General features: G+C 35.1%; 1 protein-coding gene across 2 annotated transcripts in view; it reads right to left on the reverse strand.

Annotated features, from left to right (window-relative positions):
- Mcu (mitochondrial calcium uniporter) overlaps positions 1-24,359 on the reverse strand; it is a 183,134-nt gene that overhangs the window by 44,084 nt on the left and 114,691 nt on the right. For both annotated transcript variants that reach the window (XM_078040598.1, XM_078040602.1), the window contains one exon: positions 2,195-2,264. In XM_078040598.1, coding sequence (XP_077896724.1) covers positions 2,195-2,264 — 70 coding nt within the window. The remainder of the gene's footprint in view (positions 1-2,194; positions 2,265-24,359) is intronic.

Raw genomic sequence — 24,359 nt, forward strand, 5'->3', positions numbered from 1 at the left:
GAGGCAGGAAGATTGCAAGTTTTAGGCCAGCTTTAGCAACTTAGGACATCATAATGACAACAACCACAATAATAGAAAATCTCTAGAATATATAAAGAACCCAGAGGCATTTAACCACTGAGCCACATCCCTAGTCCTTTTTATTTTTTATATAAAGAACTTCGACAACTCAAAACTAACAAGAGTTTTTTTTTTTTTTTTTTGTTTTGTTTTTGGTACTGGGGATTGAGCTTTGGGCCTAAATTTTGAACAAACATTTCCCCCCCAAAACATCTGATTACTAAGCACATGAAAAGCTGTCCAATATCATTAAGCAACAATACAAGGCCAATTAAAATCATGACAAAGTACTACAGCACATCTCTGAGTGTCTACAGTCAAGAAGACTGATCATGCCAAGAGCTGCGGAAGACGTGGGAAGCCACAGCACTCACACACTGCTCCTCAGGGAAGGTAACCAACCTGGCAGTGGGGGAGGCTCAGATGTGGACAGCCCTCCTTTGGGTGTGTAATGCATCAGAAGAGTGTCAGAGGGAAGAGAAATACCTACTCACTGCTTTGGAAAGGAGTAAGGGCGTGGCAGTCTTCTGGCCCTTGGCCACGTGATGAATTCTGATATGTGGGTACATCCTGAGTCTTGACTGGGGGGAAACACACTCCCCTGTCTTTTGGCTACAGTAAGTGGATTATTGCTTTTTAATATAATAAACAATATTAGTATGTAATTGGTACCACTTTAGCAGTTTTTAAAAATAATTTCAGAAATAGGTAAAAGAAAGCCAATATTTCCCTTGTTTTGATTTTGGTCTATTTTCCCTTACAACCTTTCCATATTACATATGAATAACCACAAAAGGGTATTTCCTCCAAGTTTAGAGAGTGCAGCAAGTAAGAACACACTGTCTAGAAACAGCTTTGCCATAACCCATTTGAATCAAATGTATGAAATATGATATGTCAAGAGCTTTGTAATATTTTGAACAACCAATAATAAAAAAAAAGGTAAAAAAAAGAAATACATGGAAAGAAAAAAAAGAAACAGCTTTGCAAATATCTACACTGATAGAACATTCTAGGATTCTCATGATTCATCATCCATGATTCTTCAATCTAAATTGTCTTTGTAAGTTTGCAGGATGCTCTTTCAATGGTTGCCATGCTTATAGATGAATAAGAATATGCTTCCAAAGTATATTATGAAGATACAAATTGGGTGTCAACCTACTTTATATGCAAACAGAGATATGAAAAATTATGGTATATATGTGTAGTAAGAATTGTAATGCAAAAAAAGCCAAAACAAAACCAAAGTACATGTATAAAGACATGAATTGGAGTGAACATACTTTATATACAAAGATATAAAACATTGTGCTCTATATGTGTAATATGAATTGTAATGAATTCCACTGTTGTGTATAAAAAATAAAATCAATTAAATAAAAAATATGCTTATAAATGAATGATAATAAGGTTGAAATTGGAATTCTCACAAACCAAATTCTACACAGAAGAAAAATATTTAACAGTCAACCTCTAAACCAAGCAGCCTAAACTGTACATGTACAACGAGAGTAAACGTTGTAAACAAGGGCTGGGAATATAGCTCAATGGGGAGCACCTTCCTGGTATATGTGAGGCCTGAGTTTGATTCCCAATGCCAAAAAATAAAATAAAATAAAATAAATAAAAGTAAAGTAAAGTAAAGTAAACATATCTCCCTCTACTAGTGGGAAAAAACCAAAGCTTAGATTCTGAAGCCAGTTTATAGCATTGTAGACGTTTACAAAGGATTACATGTGATCTCCCAAGTATCTGTTCATCTCTTCCCATATCAAAGAAGAAAATTATAGTCCTCAGCCTAAGGGAAGAAAAAGACAAGCAAGAGCAGAGGGTCTCAGACTTCTCTCATCTTCACATTACCTATGCCCTCACTTTAAAAAAAAAACAAACATTCGTGACCTATGAAGACTTGATGGGCCTCTTATTTTCTCTTCTTAGTTTCTCCTCTAAATTCACTAGATCCTCACCCAGATTTTATTTCCTTTCTTTAATCTTTCCTTCTATGAAACCCAATTCTACCTTACGTGAAAGAATTTAGTTTATTAGTTTACACATCAGCTAGGGAATGTAAACATTAAGTGAAAGAAAGGAAAAAAATTAGACATTAAAAAATGGCTTTGCCAAAACTCACCATCAGAGGGCACAACAGTACTGCAATAAACAACTCCCAAATTCTGCCAGGAGGAGAGCCTCTGGTGGACCTACAAAAAGAAGACACATCTACTGTCAGGCAGAACAACAAATGTTACACAAGTAAGTGTACACAGGAAGTAAAAATAGCTTTTGAGTGTATCAGTACATTTTGAGACTGTATCAACTCCATGGATTAATAGAAAACCTGACATCTGGATGATTTTGAGTCTTTTTACTCAACTCAACAACCTTGTAAGCCTTTCAATTTGCGTTTCTATTTGCATCCCTGAGAAGAATTTAAAAATTTTCTGAATACAAATCTTGTATGTCCTTCTTCTTTGTGGAAAGTTCCTGTACTGTCTTATCCAATAATAAGACCACAACTCCCACGTTGTTTTAGTTTGCATGTGCCTGTTATATCTCTGTTGGTCCTTCCCGATTTCGTTGTTTTAGAAATGACTATGCATAGTTATTGATATGTGTGTGTTGTCTGTGTTGTGTGTTGGTGGTGGTATTTTTTATTGTTTTTTATGGTGTAGGGGACTGAACCCAGGGGCACTCCCACTGAGCTACATTCCTGGCCCTTCTTAGTTTTTATTTTGAGACAGGGTCTCTCTAAATTGCCTTAGGCTATGCTTGAACTTGTGATTTCTTGCCTCAGCTTCCAGAGTCCCTGGGATCATAGGCAAGCACCACTGTATCCAGCTAAATAGCTTTCTTTGTGATCTAATCTGGAAATATTTTAATAAGAAAGTTTAGCTTATTTACATTTATTTATTTACATTCATATAATATACATATTTAATCTTTCAGTTATGAACTTTTATGATATGCCTTTTTTTGGTTGCTCTCTTCTTAAAAATAGTTTACTAAAGTAGTTTATCCTTATTGTGTTTTAGTCATTATGCATGTATTCCTTCTGATAATTTGGAAGGTTTACTTTTTTACTCTACTAGTTTTTTTCAGGTAAAAGTCAATTATTTTAATGGTCCTATTATCTCTCTGAGTTTTTCTCCTACCAATCTTCCTCTTAATCACTGAACTTTAGCCCTTCTAAATTCATCCCTATATCTTGAACAGCTATATTTTTGCTTTAGAACCTTTGCATAGCTACTGCTTGGATAATTTCCAGATTATTTCCTTCAAATCTAAGTGAGGCCTATTCTGGCCACACAATTTAAAATGGCAATCCCATCATTTGCCATTCCCTTGCACCCCATAACTTTACATAAAATATACCTTATATTAAAATATAAAAATCCTTTATTATGAGCAATGATGAACTAATAATTGTGCTTTTTTCTTCCCTTTACCATCCAGTTTAGCTCATTATATTACTTCCTTTAGAGTTGACCTTTCACTTCCAGCTATGTATCAACTATGTGTCCAGCTACCTACTCCCCTCCATCCCATAACTTAAACTTTCATTGGATTTGTTTTAAATGACTTCTGATGCTTGACATATTACTTCACATCATTTCTATTCCTCATTCTAACTTCCACTAAGTTATATATCATTACTATACTGTCAAGGTTTTAAAGATGTACAATCACCTATACCCTAATACCCACATTTGTTTTAGTCTTCATTCTATTGATCAATGAATTCCAAGATCATTGCCAATTCTTTCTTTAGTTGTAATTTCTGCTTTCATTTCTTTGTCAGTTGAACTTTGTCTTGCAGAAAGGACCTTAAAAGCTAAATTTCCTGAAGCTTGGCAAGTTAATTCCTAAATTAGTCTTTCTTTGAGGCTTGGTAAAGTGTCAGCACTGAATGTTGCTTTGGAGAAGTCTGAGGTCACCTGCTTCTTTTGGAGAACCAAGCTTTACTAGCTTTGTTGGGAATCTGCTACCATAGGTACCATCTTTAGGTTGTCCCCTATACCTACTTGACTTTCACTGGATTTGGAACCTTTATTTATATATTTTGATTTGGAATTGCAGAGATCTCCCTGGTTACACTAAAGATGGAGCTTATATTTCTGGTTTTTATGTTCCTCCCCATTCTAAGGTATGCGAAAGAGAAAGGACAAACTCCTATCTTTATTGGGACATTAATACTTCATGCAGTAACTTTTTTAAAAAATATTTTTTAGTTGTTGATATATCTTTATTTTATTTATTTATATGTGGTGCTGAGAATTGAACCCAGTGCCTCACACATGCTAGGCAAGCGCTCTTCCACTCAGCTACAACCCCAGCCCCATTATAAAAAGTAGTAACTTTTATACAAAGTAGTAACTTTTTAATATTGACAGTTTCAAAAACACCCAGAGGTAGAGAGCAAAGTGTGAAGAAATCCCATGTACCTGTCACCTGCTTCAATATTTATAAAAAAAAAATTAAAACAAATAATTCTAGCAACTTGGAAGACTGAGCCATGAGGATCACAAGTTCGAGGCCAGCCTCGTTAACTTAGCAGGATCCTCAGGAACTTATGAGACTCTGTCTCAAAAAATACAAAGGACTGGGGATGTGGCGTAGAGGTAAGGCACACTGAGTTTAATACCCAGTACCATAAAATTTAAAAAATATACATACATCTCAATATTTTATCAAACTCAGTTCATCATCTATATATTCAGTTTCCCTTCCCCTACCCTCAGAGTTTATTAAAGGAAAATCCAACCCTCGTATCACTTTACTTAAAAATAGTATACATCTACTGGACCATTTTGAAACCAGAAGTGTTCTGTCTTCCACGATTTTACACATATAATTTTTAACAATAATAACAGATGTTTCTGTGGCACAGAGAACTGCATCACACATGGTTGTTTATGAATAATATTTTTTTGATGCTACAGAATATGGATCAGCAGGCCAGCCACCTGTTTTTGTAAATAAAAAAGTTTTATTGGACACAGCCAGGCTCATTCATTTACTTGCTATTGTGGGTTAACATACTCTCTCACTCCAGAGTTCAGCAGTTACATATTTACAGAAAGTTGAGTGTTTGAAGTGGAGACCATGCAGCTCAAAAAGAGCTAAAATATTTATAATTTGGCCCTTTATGTTTTCTGACCCTTGCTGTAGAAAAAAAATTGTGTAGTTTTGAGATATTCACTTTCCAAAGTCCTTTCCTGCCCATAAGGACACTAACAATTACAGTATATTATTTGAGTGTTCACAAACACAAAGATAGGTCCTTTTCTTTAAATCTTCTAGTAGCTTTCAGTCTAATAAGGCCAATGAAAACAAAAGTGATTTTGCTCTTGCCTTTTCTCTTGAAATATAGTAAAAACAAACATGAACAATGGAAAAACAAAAAGACAAAACAACAAAAACCCAGAGAAGATATTTTTTAAACCAAAGAAGCATTGCTATACCTATTTTCCACGGCTCCCCTTAGTTGAGTATATTTCATGGGTACAATTTTATTCTCAATATTATAAGCAAGTAGTAAGCTTTTTCTTTAATTTTTAATAGCAAACTTTAAATAAATACTTGACTGATGCTGAAAGTTTAAAAAATAAATATGACAAGTTTAAGCAAAAACATTCAGGCAAGTGGTATGTTTTATCCATATATTTCAAAGGAAGAGACCAAGTCTAAGAAAGTATTTAGAACACACAAAGATAATCAAAGAAAGGATATACCTCTAGGCAATATTAATGCCAAACGAATAAGGTAATATGGTCCCAACACAGTCCCTTTGAAAAAATATACAAGTTTATACTTTTGATAAAAACAGTCCATATATTTGGTAACTTGAGAACTTCAATGAAAAGCACGAGCTGGGAGTGAAAGTAAAGGCCTGTATAACGTCTGTCTGTATTACAACCTTTAGCCCAAGAAAGAAAAAACGCCGGCAGCATCAGTGTAGAGTCCCACTCCAAATACTGTGCTAACTTCCCCAAAGCATGGGATTCAGGCCAATTAAAAAAATAAAATAAAAATTTAGTATTATAAAGAGAAAGTTCATGTCCTCAGGTCAAATTATTAAATTCAAGCCCAAACTTAACTTTTAGGGTTGGGGATGTAGCCCAATAGCTGAGCACTTGCCTAGCGTCTGTGAGGCCCTGGGCTGCATCCAAAATACCACAAAACAAAACAAACCAAAACACCTTACTTTTGAATTCTTTACTACTATCATAAATTATGCAGCTTTTCCTACATTCACCTTTCACAGTTCAGAAGAGCAAACTCAGCAGTATATTTCTGCCAACAATTTGAAAAGGCTGTCAAGTTTAAATAACCAGTCAATAACCCCAAAGTATTCAGGGCCAATTAGACATGAGGTGAAAGAAAGGAAGAGGAGGGGAAGGAAGAAAAGCAAGGAGGAAAGAGGGAGGAGAAAAAGTTATTGCCTTATTAACTGAGTTCCCTTTATTTAGGAAAACACTGGCATCTAATTTCACTAGAAATCAAATACCTAATACCTTTATCAAACTATACCAAACAAGGTATACTATATTAAGTACATCAAATAGCTTTAGATGGAACTACTACATATATCTGTCCAAGGATGAAACCTTGTTACAAACAGCCTACCCATGCCACAAGTTTAGATCAATCAAATAATAGTTCCCTGTTACATTTCCTTTAGTATAACATGAAATGCTTATAAAAATGGGTTCTTTTTAACATTATTTAAACGTTCCAAAAATTTCTTTTTAAAGACCAGGGTACCCACATTTCAACAACTTTGTCAACTCTTATCTCCAGAATGCTGAACTTGTCAGTCTTCTATGGTTGACAGAGTGGAACTACTTGAGTTGGTCTCCACCAAGACAAGCACACAACAGCTTCTACAATGTGGGGTCAGCTTTCTCCATATTTTTGATATAATAAAATGGTTGAAGCATCGCATCAGCAAGTTTTTTTAAACTACCTCTCATCTATCAAAATTCTAAAATAAGCACGAACTGTGGCTTCAAACCCTGGAGATTTGAGAGGTGGGGAAACACTGGAGTTAAAAGATGGGGACCAGTTTCACCATTCAGTGTCTTGAGTTTCAATCTCAATGACTCAATTCTCCTCTGTGTTAAATTTACAATAACCAAACAATTCATGAGGCTAGTTTCACTTAAGGATGTGACAATATAAATGTAACAACACTTGAATAACAGTTTCTGTTATTCACTTTAATGTTCTATAGAAATATGAACTCAAACCTTTTATCTCCTTAAGCGATTGTCTCACTGAAAAGAATTTAATAAGTATAATGCATCCATTTCACTCCTCTCTCTAAGCACAGGGATGTAAAGGCAGATACGTGAGGTTTTAAAAGAGCATCTCTTCATATAGCACCATAAAAGAGTTGAACAATTAGACTGAAGAGGGTGTATTTTATTGTTCTTTTTTTTTCTTTTATTGGGTGGGACCAGAGATTGAACCCATCAACACTTTACCCTTGAGCGACATCCCCAGCCACTGCGCGACCTGCCACCTTTTTTTACTTTTTATTTTGAGACAGGGTCTTGCTGAGTTGCCTAGGCTCGCCTCAAATGTAATCCTCCTACATCAGCCTCTTGGGTTGTTAGGATTACAGGCATGTGTCACCAAGGAGACAAAGTTTTTGATGTAGTTTAAGTGAAGGTGGTATCAATAGTTTGTGAGTTAAATTATCTTATTTATTATTAGAAAATTATTCACCTCTTAAGATGTTTACTACATTATATTATAACATGGGCCAATATTTTCCCCACTGGAATATATCATAACTTTCTAACAGAAGTCATAACATAACAGAAGTACATATCATTATTATTTTCTTCTTTTTTTCATACTTTTAATTTAACAATGTTTTTATCTTAGACTTTTTGGTATTACTCCCAATGACAACCTGTGATTGATACTGTACAAGAACCACAGTCCAAATTCGTTGTAACCCTTGATCCCTTGTATCTGAGTCATCTTGCATCAACATTTGGAATGTTTATACCCTAGGCTGGCCAGGCATGGTGGTATGACCCTGTAATCCCAGCAGCTCAGGAGGCTGAGGCTGGATGATTGCAAGTTCAGAGCTAGCCTTAGCAATTTAGTAAGCAACTAAGCAACTGAGCAACTAAGTGAGACCCTGTCTCTAAATAAAATATAAAAAGGGCTGGGGATGTAGCTCAGTGTTTAAGTAACCCTGGGTTCAATCCCTGGTACCAAAACAACAACAAACAAACAAAGGTATACCCTATGGGGACTACATTTTGCTTTAGAGATACACTTTTACCCCTGAATCCCAGAATAGATCTGTTAGTGATATCAGAGCAAAAACTCTGCTTTTCTTAAATGACAACTTATCCACATAAAATCAGAAAATTCTTCTGTATTTCATTTATTTTCTATCATTTATTATGAATCTACAATTCACAAGGAAAAGTGCAAACTGTGCTTAGTGACTCCTTTATATCATCCCACCTGTTTTTGCAAGTTCAGAGCCAGCATCAGCTGGCTATTTTTATTAACATTTTATGAAACTGTTAAAACCTACTGCAAAATTGAAAGAATTTTACAGTAAATATCTTTATGCCTTTTACCTAGATTCTACTCTATCCATCTTATTATACAGAAATCCTTAATTCCCATGGATTCTTCTTTTAAAATGTATTACGTTTTCCAATTCAATTTTCTTTATAACTTTCCTGCATTGCTTCTAGATTTCATCCACATCCCTTCCCATTTATCACACTGTATTCTAAATACCTGTTTAGATGCCTGCCTTCCCTTCAGGGTTATAATCAGTCTGAAGACTGAATCAATTTCTTTACATATTGATATCACCCAGCACACCAGGAGAAAGTAGAAATTTAGTAAATATTTATTTAACAAAGTTGTTTTATCTTTTTCCTTGTCCCTTAATTTCTTTGACAAGCTTTATAACTTTGTGTTCCAGTTTTCCCTCAAGAAATTAACACAAATTTGTTATTTTACTGCTGAATTGCTCTGAGAAATAAGACATGATTATCATGATTTCTATAAGCATTTGGGGAATATTCAAAGTGCAAATATATATTCTATACATATATGTGCATTTATCTGTTATACTTTTGGCTGTGTAGGCTTAAATTCATTCCATGCTGAATTGAGAAGGTTATTAAATGTATTATTAGGAATTATTTTTAAACAAAAAAGAAAAACCCTTAAAAAACCCAATGTAACATAAATAACCTACCATTTATACTTTTTTTTAAAATTGCTTTTTGTAGTTGTAGATGGACAATATGCCTTTATTTGTTTATTTTTATGTGGTGCTGGGATTGAACCCAGTACCTCAAACATTCAAGGCAAGCACCCTGCCGCTGAGCTACAGCCCTAGCCCTACCATTTATAATTTTTAATTATCACTTTTATAATTCAAAGTAACATATATTTATATTTAATGAAATAAAATCATAATACTAACACAACTCTTGGTATTTGTTAAATGAATAAATGTAATTAGCTTGAAAGATGTTTTTATTGAAAGTAAAACTGGTAATCGGGCACAGTGGCACAAGCCTGTGATCCCAGCAGCTCAGGAGGCTGAGGCAGGAGGTTCATGAGTTCAAAGCCAGCCTCAGCAACTTAGCGAGAACCTGTCTCAAAATAAAAAAGTGAAAAATGAGCTGGGAATGTTGCTCAGTGGTTAAGCGCCCCTGGGTTAAATCCCCAGTACCAAGGAAAGAAAGAAAGAAAGAGAGAGAGAGAGAGAGAGAGACACAGAGAGAGAGAGAGAGAGAGAGAGAGAGAGAGAGAGAGAGAGAGAGAGAGAGAGAGAGAAAGGAAGGAAGGAAGGAAGAAAGAAAGGAAGAGAGAAAGAAAGGAAGGAAGAAAGAAAGAAAGAGAGAAAGAAAGCAAAACTGGAATGGAGCTGGGCATTGTGGTGCACACCTGTAATTCCAACTATTTGGGAGGTTTAGACTACAGATTTTAAGTTTGAGGCCAGTCTGAGCAACTCAAGGGAGACCCAGTTTCAAAATAAAAATAAAAAGGGCTAGAGATATAGGTCAGTGGTAGAGCAACTTTGGGTAATCCATGGTACTGAAAAGAAAGAAAGAAGGAAACAAACAAAAAAATGGAACTTCATTTGATTGCTCTTTTTGATAGATCCTTCCCCTTGGCAATGTTTTTTTTTTCATAATTTGAATTCATATTTCCTATTCTAGTTCCATCAAGTCATAGCATCAGTATCACCCATGAATTTGCCAGAAATCAGATTCTCAGGTCACCCCTCAGACCTACTGAACCAGAACCTGCATTTTAACAAGGTCAGTAGGAAATTCATATACATACAGTTTGAGAAGCAATGGTATAGATCACCCATGAGATTCAAGAGGACACATTAGTGATTAGCATACTGCAGACCTTGTAACTCTCTCTTATATCAAGTCCCTCATATAAGCAACTAGGGCTCATGAAGGTGACAGAATAGAAAGAACACTAGAGTGAGAGTTTGAAAAGCTAGATTCTAGTCTCATTTCTAGTTTCATGACCTCAAATCTTAGTTCTTCTCATCTATAAAATGAATGGATCATACAACATACAGTGGCAGATCCTTTCAACGCCTAAAGCCTATGAAGTCATGAAAATAAACAGCAATATATTCTATCCTGACACTCTCACACCATGTAGTAGTTTAGGGAAATGGCTCAATTATATGTAATTTTGAGAAACTGGGCCTCCTTAATATTACAGGGACTCATCTGTCAATTGCTTTGTTCAGGTTTGAAGCTCAGCCTCTTTCATTTTCACACTGGTTTCTGGAAGACACACGGTGGTGAATAACTTGGGAAGTGGGTGGCTGCTATTAATAATTCTTCTCCCTGCTTCCTTTGTTCTCGAATACTGATAAAAACATAAGTAATAGACAGGATTCCAGAAAAGTTAAAAACAGATTTTGTATTTGCACAAGAGCAGGAGAATGCTACTGTTCTTAGGAAAAGGATGGTTAAAGTATTTAGAGGTAAAAATCATGTCTACTACCTTTTTTGGTGGTACTGTGGATTGAACCCAGGGTGTTCTACCTCTGAGCTACATTTCCAGCTCTTTTTTCTTAATTTTAATTTTTTAAAATTGTAGATGGATATAATACCTTTATTTTATTTATTTATCCTTATGAACCCAGTGCCTCACATGTACCAGGGAAGCACTCTACCACTGAGCCACAACCAAGCCTCTCTTTTTTGGTCTTTTGAGACAAGGTTGCTGAGGCTGGCCTCAAACTAGTGATCCTCCCACCTCAGCCTTCAAAGTCACTGGGATTACAGGAGTACATCATTGAGCCTAGTTCTAACACATTTTTTGGTGTGTGTGTGTGTGTGTGTGCGTGTGTGTGTGTGTGTGTGTGTGTGTCTGTCTGTCTGTGTGATGGAGTGTAACTGGGGATTGAATTCATGGGCACTTGACCATTGAGCCACATCCCTAACCTTATTTTGCATTTTATTTAGAGAGAAGGTCTCATTGAGTTGCTTAGTGCCTTGCTTTTGCTGAGGGTGGCTTTGAACTTGAGATCCTCTTGCCTCAGCCTCCCGAGGTACGGGGATTACAGGTGTGTGCCACTGAGCCAGGTTAACGTTTACATTTTTATTTTATTTTTTAAAGTCGATAGACATAATACCTTGATTTATTTTATCTATCTATCTATCTATCTATCTATCTATCTATCTATTTATTTATATGTGGTGCTGAAGATTGAACCCAGTGCTTTACTCATACATGCTAGGCAAGTGCTCTACACTGAACTACAAACCCAGCCCCAACATTTACTTTTGATGGGTCAGTAAAAAATATAAATAATATGCATGTATGCATGGGCATATTTATATTTATGTATACAGACAGAAACAATTATAGCAAAATAATAATACCTGATGCATCTAGGCATAGGGTATGTGGCTATATACATTGTATTCTTTCTGCAATTTTTCTATAGGTTTTAAATCTTTCAAAACAAAAAGTTGAGGGAGAAAAAAAGTAACATAAGTTTTTCTAACCTAATATGCCTTCTTGTTTTTTTCAAATATAAAATATTTCAGATACATTTCTTTTTCTGTAACCTTTAAAATGCATCAGAAAATCTAGAATAGAAGGGGGGGAAACAGTAAATAGGAAATTCCAGTAATTTGCATCCCAGGTTGGTTCTTTATCTTGATCTTTACTTAACAAGCTTCCTTAACTTTTTCTTTGGTAAGGCTAAAAGGGGGAAGTAATGGTGGTGAGAGATCACCTCACATCTTTCGTATGTTAATGAAGTAAACAATTTCCAACCGAGGAGGCTTTGAGAGATTTTCATTTTCGCTCTAACTTTAGCTAATATTGAAAAAGAATGCAGTTACCACTCAGAAATATAAATAACTACAGGCCTTTCTTATTTCTCTATAACAAGAAGGACACACAGCTGCTATAAAAATCATTTGCTACCCTCCCCCGTGTTGTGTAAGTATAATGGACTTACACAAGAAGAAACATAAAAAGAAAGTTATAGAGGAGTACTTGGTTTTGTTTCAGAATTCCTTTTCTACTTATTATTTTACCTAATTAAAAATAAAATGAACATGCTGCCTACTTTTCCAATATAACTGTCCTGCTTAGTGGAAATCTTCAACTGGAATACTAGTAATAGGATCATGTACCAGCTAATTCATAATGTTCCTTCAGTCCTTCCAGACTTCATCTAACAGGAATACCACAAGACAAATGCACCTTTAATTAATTGGAGGTTTAAAAACATTCATACAATTTTTTAAACATTCTGGTTTTATACATATACATATATATGTCAATGTACCTTTATTTTTTTTTATGTGTGGTGCTGAGAATCAAATCCAGGGCCTCACACATGCCAGGGAAGTGTTCTACCACTGAGCTACAACCTCAGCCCAAAAAACACAAATTTTGATAACTTCCTTTTGTGTACCTTTAAGTGGATTTATCTTAATTTGCTTGGTTTTAAAAAATATCCTTAACAAAGCTGTTCTGGGGTGTAACTTTAGATGATGAACACATTACTTAATATTATTATAAAAGAATAAGCCATTAAAAGAGTTAAATCACTTAAATGCAGTTCTCAAAGAGGGAGATCAAAAAAGACAGTAATTTGATTTTTATATATACATATTTTAAAATTATTTTTTTAGTTGTATTTGGACACAATACCTTTATTTTATTTATTTTTATGTGGTGCTGAGGATCAAATCCAGTGTCTCGCACATGCTAAGTGAGTGCTCTACTGCTGAGCCACAACCCCAGCTCTGATTTTTATATATTATTCAAATTAAAAAGCTCAATCCAGAATGGTCCTCAGCCTGCTCTGCCTGAAACAAGCTGATCGCTCCTATTTAGGGATCCCATGGAGAATATTCTGCTAGAATGCAATTCTGCTCACAACTTTACACAGTCCGAGAGACTGGCAGATCTGTAGTCATACATAAAGATTCCCATTACTAACTTTGTTATCATTCTCTTCATTTTCTAAGCATATACAGGGTCCAGTTTTTCAGATTGCTATTTTAACTCTGGCCTTTTCTACCAAGTATTTGAAGTAAGTACAACAAAAATGTGTACCATAAATTTGTGTTGCGTTTTTAAAAATTCTAAAATAAAATTAATAAACCAGGAGCAGGAAAAATGAAAATATAACTAGAAAATGAAGAATGCGGAAAAAGAATATGTGGGTCATCAAAACTTTCAAAATTGCTATATTAAGGTCTGTATTTGCCTCTAAACCTCTATGGTAGGCAAAATAATAACTTCCCAAAGATTTCCATGTCCTGATTTCAGGAATCCGTAGATATGCTATTTTATAAACTAAAGGAAATTAGGATTCCAGAAGGGACTCAGACTATTATGAACTGAGTTTAAAATACAGAGATTATCCTGGATTACCTGGTAGGACCAATGTCATAGAATCCTTAACAAATTTAGAGGAAGATATGATTATGGGGACCAGACAGCAGTGTGAGACTCAGGATACTCCAATGTTGCTGAAGGAGGTGGCCATGGGCCAAGGAAGCAGGTGGCTTCTGGATGGGGAAAAGGCAAGGAATTAGATTCTTCCTCTAGAGTCTCTAGAAAGGAATCCAGCTTTGCTAACCCTTTGATATCAATTCAGTGAGACCTGTTCAGGACTTCTGACCTAATAAACTATAAGACAAAAAATTCATGTTGTGGAGCTGGGTACAGTGGTGCATACCTATAATCCCAGCTAATTTGGAGGCTGAGGCAGGAGGATCCCAAATTTGAGTACAGCCTTAGCAGCTTAGCAAGACCCTGTCTCAAAAAGTAAAAAGTCTGGGCTGGGGTGGTGGCTCAGCATTATAGCACTTGCCTAGTGCGTGTGAGGCCCTGGGTTCGATCTTTAGCACCACATAAAAATGAATAAACAAAATAAAGGTATTATGTCCACCTACAACTAAAAAATAAATATTAAAAAAAAAGTAAAAAGTCTAGGGATGTAGCTAAGTGGTAAAGTGTACCTGGGTTCAGTTGCCAGTACCAAAAATCCAAATTGTTTTAAAAATAAAAAATGTGAAAAAATATGTATAATTTTTATGGTAATTAGCATTTTTGTAATAGTTACCTCTGGAGAGAAAGGGTTGGAACTGGGGGTGAGAGCAAAGGTAGCTTTAACTATATTGTAATGATTTTTTTCTTAGTAAAAAAGATTTAAAGCAAATATAACAAAATGTGCATATTAAGTTAAAAGTGATGAGCATATGGGTATTTGTTACATAATTCTCTGTAACAAATATTTCTAAATTGCCTCTCCCTCCTTTAAAAAAAAAAAAAAAGGATTGTTTATCTTTTAAACAGTCATCCATGAACCATTTCACCAGTTAGGCTTTGCATGGGAACTGGAAAGAAGAAAAAGATTCTATTTTCTGATAAGGAACTAGACTATATACATATGGAATCATTACAGCATGGATTGATTTGAATTTGGCTTTTGTTGTTCAGTATTACATTCCATGTTGTTGAGTGTAGCAGTAGTTAGTTCTATTTTATTGCTGCATACCTATGCATCCATTATATCCATATTCCAAAATGGACATGTAGGCTTTCCCCAGATTTGGCTACGCTGTGGTGAACATTCTTTCTATGTCTTTTGGTGCCCATAAGAATACCCTTTGGTATACAGCTAGAAAAGGAATTGCTGGCTCATAGAGTATGCATATATTCAGCTTAAATAGATACCTGTCAGTTTTGCAAAGTGGCAGGTGCCCATTCATACACATACTAGCAGTGTTTAAGAATTTCAGATGCTCCATCATTTTTGTGCACACCTGATATTGTCAGTTTCGTTAAATTTTGTCATTCTGTTAGGTAGGTAGTTATCTCCTAGTAGCTTTATTTCTTGATCATCAATGAGGTTGAAATCTTTTCAGATGTTCATCAACCATTTGGATATCCTCTCTTGTGAGTACTCAAGTTTCTTGATAACTTTTCTGTTGGACTGTCCTTTTTTATTATCAAAATTCTTAATATGGTTGGGATATGAGCCCTTTGTCAGATGCTCATGTATACCTATACATACATATGATACCTTTTCCCATTCTTAGCATACTTCTTCTTTTTCTTAATGGTACTTGATGAAAAAAAATTTTAATTTGAACATACTCAATTAGCAACCTTCTCTTTTATATTGAAGGACTTTCTATATTCTGCTTTCTGTTCCATCCTGAAGGTCATGAAGAAGTTCTTCCATGTTGTCTCTAACAAGTTTAACTGTTTTCGTTCACATTTATATTTTGCTTATGAGGTTTCTGTCTGGTATGAGGTGAAGTCAAGATTAAATTTGCTTTTTCTTCATAATATCAAATGGACCCAGCAGGAGGTATCGAAAAGACCATCCTCTCCCCCACCAGGAAGGGGAATATCCAGATGAATTTGGGGAGAACTGACAACTAAATAATGTTGAGTACTCTAATACATAAACATGGTATATTCTTTCATTCACTTGTGATTTTCTCTGTAGAGGTTTGGCACACCTTTCATTAGATTCGTAATTATTTTTATGCTTTTGATGTTGCTATAAATAGTTTTACTTTTAATATTTCATCTAATTTCCAGCAAGCAGAAATACAACTGACTTAAGCCTCTATACTGAAATATACAGTTTTTCTGCATACATATATCACAAATATAGCTTGGTGCACTTTCACAAACTGATCATGTCCAACATAAAGTAGAATCTGTGCACTCATTTCATTTCCAGTAACCCTGTGATATTCACATTTACTTTTATATTTTGTAAGTTCTTCTGGATTTTCAACATACACAATTATATCATCTGCCAATGACAGTTTAATTTCTCCCTTTCCAAAATGAAGACTTCTATTTCTTTTTCTTCCCTTATTGCACTGGCTAGGACTTACAATAGTGAATAAAATGACACCACATCCTTATTTCAGTCTTGATTCTGATCTCTAGAGAAAAGACTTTTAATATTTCAACACTAATTATAATACCTATTATAATTTTTAATAGATAACCTGTTATCAGACTAAGGGAGTTCCCATATATTTGTGATTGTTATTTTTTTAAAAAAATGTTTGTATCCATCTTCACAAAGAAGGCCTATGTTTTCCCTTTCTTAAAATGCCCTTGTAGGCTATAAAACAGGTTAGAAAGTAGTCACACTGTTTATAGTCTCTGGAAGAATTAAAGATAGCTGTTAGTTATTCCGTAAAGGTTTTGAGTAATTCCCCAGTGAAAACATATTTGAATTTGCAGGTTGTTTCCCTACACCTCTATGTGTGAAGACTTTAATTATAGGTTAAATTTCTCTTACAGAAATGAAACTAATTATATTTTCTATTTCTCTTAGCATTGTTTTTTTCTTTGGGAGAGGGTCTTTTTAAAAAAATAACAGCGAGATATAATTCACATACCATATAATTTTCTTATTCAAGGTGTACAATACAGTGGTTTTAGTATCGAAAGTAGATATTGTACAAACACCACCACAATCAATATTAGAACATTTTCATCACCTCAAAATGAAATTTTAATGGGCTAGAGTCATGGCTCAGTGATAAAGCACTTGCCTAGCATGCGTGAGGCACTGGGTTCGATTCTCAACACTGCATATAAATAAATAAAGGTCCACTGACAACTAAAAAAATATAAAAAAAATGAAACTTCACATCCATTTCTCCCTACTTTTTGTTTCTATGGCTTTGGATAGTTTGAACATTTCAAATAAGTGAAATCAAAAAAATGTTGTCTTTTAAAAGTAACTGTTTTCCTTGACTTCACATATTTTCAAGATTCATTCATGTTGTAGTATGTGAGTACTTCACTTCTTTCATTGCCAAATAATATTCCATTGTATGGATACATGACTTTTTTTTTAATTCATTGATCAGTCAATGGGCATTTCAGTTTTTCCACTTTCTGTTTCCTACCATTTCTATTATAAATAATGCAGCTATAAGCATTCATTTACAAGTTTTTGTGCAGCACCATTTTACATTGCCACCCGTAATGGGAGGGTTTTAATTTCCCTACATCTTCACCAACATTTGTAATATTAATCTCTTTGATTAAAGATAGCTTAGCAGATGTGAAATGGTATCTCATTGTGAAATTGACTTTCCTTTTCCTAATGACTACAAGTGCTTAGCATCTTTTCAAGCATTTATTGTCTATCTTTATCTCTTTACTGGGGATATTTGTCCATTTTTTATCTGGGCTTTTTTTTTTTTTTTTTTTTTTGCAGGGGAAGAGGGGAACTGGGCACTGAACTCAGGGGCACTCAACCATTGAGCCACATCCCAAGTCCTATTTTGTATCTTATTTAGAGACAATGTCTCACTGAGTTGCTTAGCATCTTGCTTTTGCTGAGGCTGGCTTTGAATTTGCAATCCTTCTGCCTCAGCTTCCAGAGCCACTGGGATTATAGATGTGTACCACCATGCTAAGCTTTTAAAAATCAAAAGTTTAGTATTGGTTTGGTAAGTCATGTTGTTCTAGAAATTTGTTCATTTCATGTGAAATCTGACTTTATTGGCATAAAATTGTTCCAAACATCTTCTTAATTTTTTAATGGTTGTAAGATTTATAGTGATATTTCCTCTTTTTATTTCTTATACAGAAAAACTATGTCTATTTTTTTCTTGGGCTGGGGATATAGCTCAGTTGTTAGAGTGCTTGCCTTGCATGCACAAGGCCCTGGGTTCAATCCCCAGCACCACAAACAAACAAACAAACAAACCAAATCTACTTTTTCTTAATGTTAGTTTTGATTATTTTTTCTTCTTCAATATGCATTTCAAACACTGGAAGATCTCTCAGGGAAAATGATTCATTACTCCAACTAGTAATGGTTTATAGTTTAATTTTACCATGTTAGAGAAAACACTACATCATTTCAGTCCTTTGAAAATCTATTAGGATTCACTTATGGCCTAACTTGATATCAACATTTGGAAAATGTTCCATGTGCACTTGAAAACAGCAAGTATTCTACAATTGTTGGATGTGATGTTACTATTGACTTTTAATACTGGCTGAGTTAAAATTAACATTTGTGTGTGTGTATGTAACAATTAAAGGGCTTAATTTTGTTTCTTAACTGATTGGAGAGCTATTCTACCTCTGCAATGTCAGAATCTTCAACAAATGGCTGTAAGGAACATTTCAAATATAATATGCTGCTAAGCTAAACACTAAATTTTCACAAGGGAAGACTTCATTAGCAAAATGTCAATCTTTTGTATTTCATGCAGGTTTTGGGAATCAAATGTTTTAGTGTGAAAATTTTAAACCTATAAATTTTTTTTGACTTTCATCATAGATCTTTGTTCCCCTTCTAGTCTGTTTCCTGTAATACAGAAACCCATCACTTCTCACAGACAGGAATAATGACCATGGAGAAGATAGAAAATTAACAGAAATGGGACAATGCTTTAGAGATTTAAAGAGGGGGGGGGGAGAGAAAATCAATTTCAGTTGGCAGAATGGGCATGAATCTAGGAATAAGAATACAAAGTTTAAATTCAAGTATCAATACCAAGTGACCAAAACACTTTTTATCTTCATGATGTTGTCCAATTACGAAATTTTAACCAAATGGACTAAGACGCCCCAAACGATATCAATCTGATCATTTGTCAACAAAATAGCAATTCCTTGTTATTCCTCTTTCAAAGCAAAGGTACAGCAATTATGACAAATAATAACCTGAACATTTACTCTCCAACTACATATTTATGGAGTCAAAAGGAAAACCAAGGGGTTGGGGTTGTAGCTCAGTGGTAGAGCACTTGCCTAGCATGGGTGAGGCATGGAATTTGAACTTCAGCATCACATAAAAAACAAATAAGTAAATTTACAAAAAGGTTAAATTCTTTAAAAATAAAAAAAGTAAAACCAAGAAATAGTCAAAATTGTTATTTCCTTCCAAGAATTAAGTTAGGCAGTTCATGAGTACAGGGTTATCTAACACAAAAAAATTATTAAGAAATCAATCTGGGGGCTGGGGTTGTAGCTCAGTGATAGAGAACTTGCCTAGCATGTATGAGGCACTGGGTTGGATCCTCAGCACCACATAAAAATAAATAAAATAAAAGTATTAAAAAATGGGAGTGTTTTAAAAAAAAAGAAAGAAGGAAATCTGTTGGGTATGATGGCACATGTCTGTAACCCAGCGCTTTAGGAGGTGGAGTCTGGAGGATCACAAGTTTGAGGCCAGTCTCAGCAACTTAGTGATATCCTATACCAAAATAAAAAAAATATAAAGGACTGGGGATGTAGCTCATGGTAAAGTGTCTCTGGGTTCAATCCCCAGTATCAAAATAAATAAAATAAAATCTAATAGCTCTCACAGTACATGGCACATAATCCATTGTTTCTTACTGTCAAAATCTCTAGAAATGTTAGCCAGCAATAGCAATAAGAACACAAAGCATGTAAATATATACACATGCATAGCACAAATGAAATATTTTTTGAAGCACAAGTATAAAGTAAATGGATCATATCGTTTCAATATAATAACCTTGCTCGAAGTTGGCATCTTTTCTACACATTCCTATTAATGAAAGATGTCCATGTCACAGTTATCACTTCCTGCCCTGCAACAGATATATGTCACTGAATTTCACAAAGTAAATGGTATGTACTTTCCCTTCAGACATATTTTCAAGTGGGAAAATGTATTCTTTATTTGAGTGAGCAGCAAAAAACATTTTTCTGTAAGCCAAAAATACTATCTCACTATATTTCCAGTAGGCTGTATATTAATTAATAGTACCATATCAGTAGTAAATATCTTCCTCTCTCCCTTCCTCCCTCCCTGTCACTCTCTCTTTTGTGGGGGGTGTAGGGGATGTTTTGGAGATTAAACCCAGGGCCTCACAAATGCCAGGCAAATATTCAACCACAGAGCTCCTTTCCCAGCTCATAAATTTCTTGAGTATAACAATTATATCATGGTTATGTAGAATAATATCCTTGTTCTTAGGAGACATAGATAGAATCTTTTATGGGTAAAATGTCAATGATGCCTCAAAAGGCTCAGTGAAAAAAAGTAGACAAGTAGATACATTGGCAAAATGTTAACCAGTGAATCTAGGTAAAAGGAACTTGGATGTCTATTTTACTACTTGTTCAACTTCTCCGTAGATTTGAAAATTTTCAAAATAAAAAGGTAAAAAGGAAAGAATTTATTAAAAGACCAAAATAGTAAGGTGGATGAGTTAATTATAGACTAAGGAATGACAAGCGCTAAATACATAGAATATTGTAAGTTCCTTATTGCAAACTCCTCTCTGACTCCCATTTTATGGTTAGAGTGTGCTGGCATCCAAACTTATGACTATTTAGCACGTTGGTGGAAAGAACGGTAGGAAATGGAAATAGTAGCAGTTAATGAAGGGCTAACAAGCTTTTTCTTAATTGTCTGTGCACACCTATAGGTGTGGGTCTTAACTCTTACCAAAACCTTTATCTAAAATAACAGGTTCTTAATTTGGGGGAATGTTAATATTTTCATTACCTTAAGATAATATCCTAAGTAGAGATGAGGAAGGTAATACATTCTTTTATCATAAAAGTTAGGTAGTAAGCTGCAACATTTTGCAATACTAAAAGTGGAGGCCTCCTGGCATTGGTTGGAAGGTTGATTCAGGCTCCCACCACCCTCCAATGGGAGAGGTTCTTTAGCATTTCCTTTGGCCCTTCTAAATGAAACACACTCAACCAGGAGGCCTATGGTTTGTTAAATAAGTACACAAACAAATAACATAGTTTCAAATAGAGAGAGAGAAAAAAGAAAGGTTTAGTATTTGCCTAATAAAAAGCTTTCTCATCTCCTTTTCCTCTCCATTGCTCCTCTCCCTTCTCACCTAAACAGACAACTTAACCACAAAAGCTACATCTTCAAAGTAGCTCCTCAGTTAAACTATGTGAGACTTGCAAGTTGTTCCTGGATCATCCCAATTTGTCAAATGAAAATGAACCTAAATTCCTCTGTTGTTGATTTTTAGAAAAATCTCCACAGGCTTCTCCCCTGAGACTCATCCAATATTTTAAATCTTTTTCTGCCTTGTCCAGCAGAAGAAAGCATTATAGGGTCACAACCAAGTCAAAACTGGCATCTATTTACATAGTGAATTAATGTTTCTATAAAAGGAGGGTTAAGAACATTAAGAGTTAGGAGTCACTTATTTCCAGGGCATAAAAGCAAGTGTCACCACATTTAATGTCACTGAATGGCATCATTAACACAACCCTCTCCAACAGCACTGTTTTCATGTCTTGACAACACAAGGTCTTTGAGAATGGCCAGTATTACCTTCTCCCTCTTTATATTCAAAACTACTGAATAATTCAATAATTAATTTTCAGTAACAAGTGCAACAAGTGAAAGCTTCAGGTACATTCTACTATCAGGGTATGTTAAAGGAGTCCAAGGTTCTAAATGGAAGTCACAGAAGAGAAGAAAGCCAAAGAACTTTAGTGGCTTCTCAGAATAGTATTCTCTGTTTTGCTCTTTTTTTTTTTATTGTTTGTTCAAAACATTACAAAGCTCTTGACATCATATTTCATACATTAGAATCAAGTGGTTTATGAACTCCCATTTTTACCCCAAATACAGATTTCAGAATCGCATCGGTTACACATCCACATTTTTACATACTGCCATATTAGTAACTGTTGTATTCTGCTACCTTTCCTATCCTCTACTATCCCCCCTCCCCTCCCCTCCCATCTTCTCTCTCTACCCCATCTACTCTGTTTTGCTTTTGCAGAGCGAGCTAACACAACACTGAGTGACATTATTACCACAGCAGAGCACTCCTGGTTCATTTGCACTTGGCCCATCTCCTCCCACTAATCCTACCTATGAAGCACATGAAAATGTGAAAAGCCACTTGAGAGGATAATGACCTAGATTGCCCAGAGGAACTTTTTGTTCTAATTCATATTTTTAAAATCCAATATAGCCTGAACAGTTGCTTAATTATAAGCTGTTTAAGGCTTGAGAGTTATCTATTATTTTCTTATCCTCTAATTGCTTTCCAGGAGGGAAACCGAACACTGTCAATTTGCCTAGTTTCAAGCAGTTCTTTTCCATTTTACAAGTTCTAAAACAATAATAAATAACCCAAGTCAAAATATCCACAATAGTTAGTATACTCAAAACCACTCAATAAATGATAATTTCCTTTGGGACAAAATTCAGAGCCCTCTAGGTCACTGAAGTTCATTCAAGTGAGTACTACTGTCTCCTTATCACTTTGCTAATACAATAAGATTCTTCCAGCTTTTACTGACACTTAAAATACTTGTTGAGCTGGTCCTTTGAAAATAGAAACAGCATCATAGGCTTCTTCTAATGATCACTTACACTATCCATTTAATAACAGTTATGTTAAAGACAATGGTAATTCTAATACTTAAAAGACAATGGTGTCAGATCTACCCATACCAGCCTGTGTGAGACCTAGGCTCACAGTAGGCCCGGTTGACCCCTCCACAGGTGGGGCAGACATCCACCAGAGCCTAGCCTCTGGCACAAGACCACCCCTTCCCAGCAGCACACTACCACGGGCGGTCAAGCCCAGTGACCCAGATCCACCCACACCAATTTGCGCAGGACCCAGGTCCAGGATGCAGTAGCATACATTGAGGGACACCAGCAGAGTCCGGAAGCCCAACATTAATGTGAGGTACAGACAATCTGCACAGGTTCTACAAGAATATATGGTAGAAACTGTAATATCTCAGATCCACACTGCAAGAAAGGAAGACACTGAGGCTGGGGTTGTGGCTCAGTGGCAGAATGTTCACCTAGCATGTGAGAGGCTCTGGGTTCGATCCTTAGCACCACTTATAAATAAAAGTATTGTGTACAACTACAACTAAAAAATAAATAAATATTAAAAAAAAGAAAAGAAAGGAAGACACATAGACAACATGAAAAACAAGGGAGGAAAGTGCCCCAGACAAACCAGGACACTATAATAATAGAACCCATGAACAGCAGTGAAAGTTGATGAAATGTCAGGGAAGGAGTTCAGAAAGTTCATAATTAAAATGATCTGTGAATTAAAGAATGACCTAAATGAGCAAATACAGGCAAAAATTGATGACTCCAACAATGAGATAAGAGAGCAAATACAAGTAGCAAAAGATTACTTCAAGAGAGAGAGACTCTGAAGAAAAAAACCCCAAAAAACAAAAAACCCAAAGAGTCAGAAATCCTTAAAATGAAGATACAATAAACCAAATAAAAAACTCAATGGAAAGCATAACCAACAGACTAGATCACTTGGAAGAAAGTCAGATAATGAATACGAAGTATACAATCTGGAAAATAAAGTTGATCACACAGTGAAGATAGTTAGAAACCTGAACAGAACATCCAAGAATTATGGGATAGCAAAAAAGAACCAAATCTAAGAGTTAATGGGATAGAGGAAGGCACAGAGTTTCAAACCAAAGGAATGCATAATCTCTTCAATGAGATAATATCAGAAAACTTCCCAAGCATGAAGAACGAATTAGAAAACCAAATACAAGAGGCTTAATTACTGATTATATTATAGATAATAACTGAATCCAACATTTCTGTACATTGAAACTAAACTGTAAATATTTTAATAACAACAAATTGTTCATAGGTGGTATGTTGTTGATACTGGGATCTGTTAATATTGTCCTTCCCCACAAAGGAGAGATCTTGGAACCCTACAAGAGCACTACAAACCTATAGGGTAAAAACAACAACATCCCAGGCC

This window comes from Ictidomys tridecemlineatus, chromosome 1 (assembly GCF_052094955.1).
Source record: "Ictidomys tridecemlineatus isolate mIctTri1 chromosome 1, mIctTri1.hap1, whole genome shotgun sequence".
In the NCBI taxonomy this organism is placed as follows: Eukaryota; Metazoa; Chordata; class Mammalia; order Rodentia; family Sciuridae; genus Ictidomys; species Ictidomys tridecemlineatus.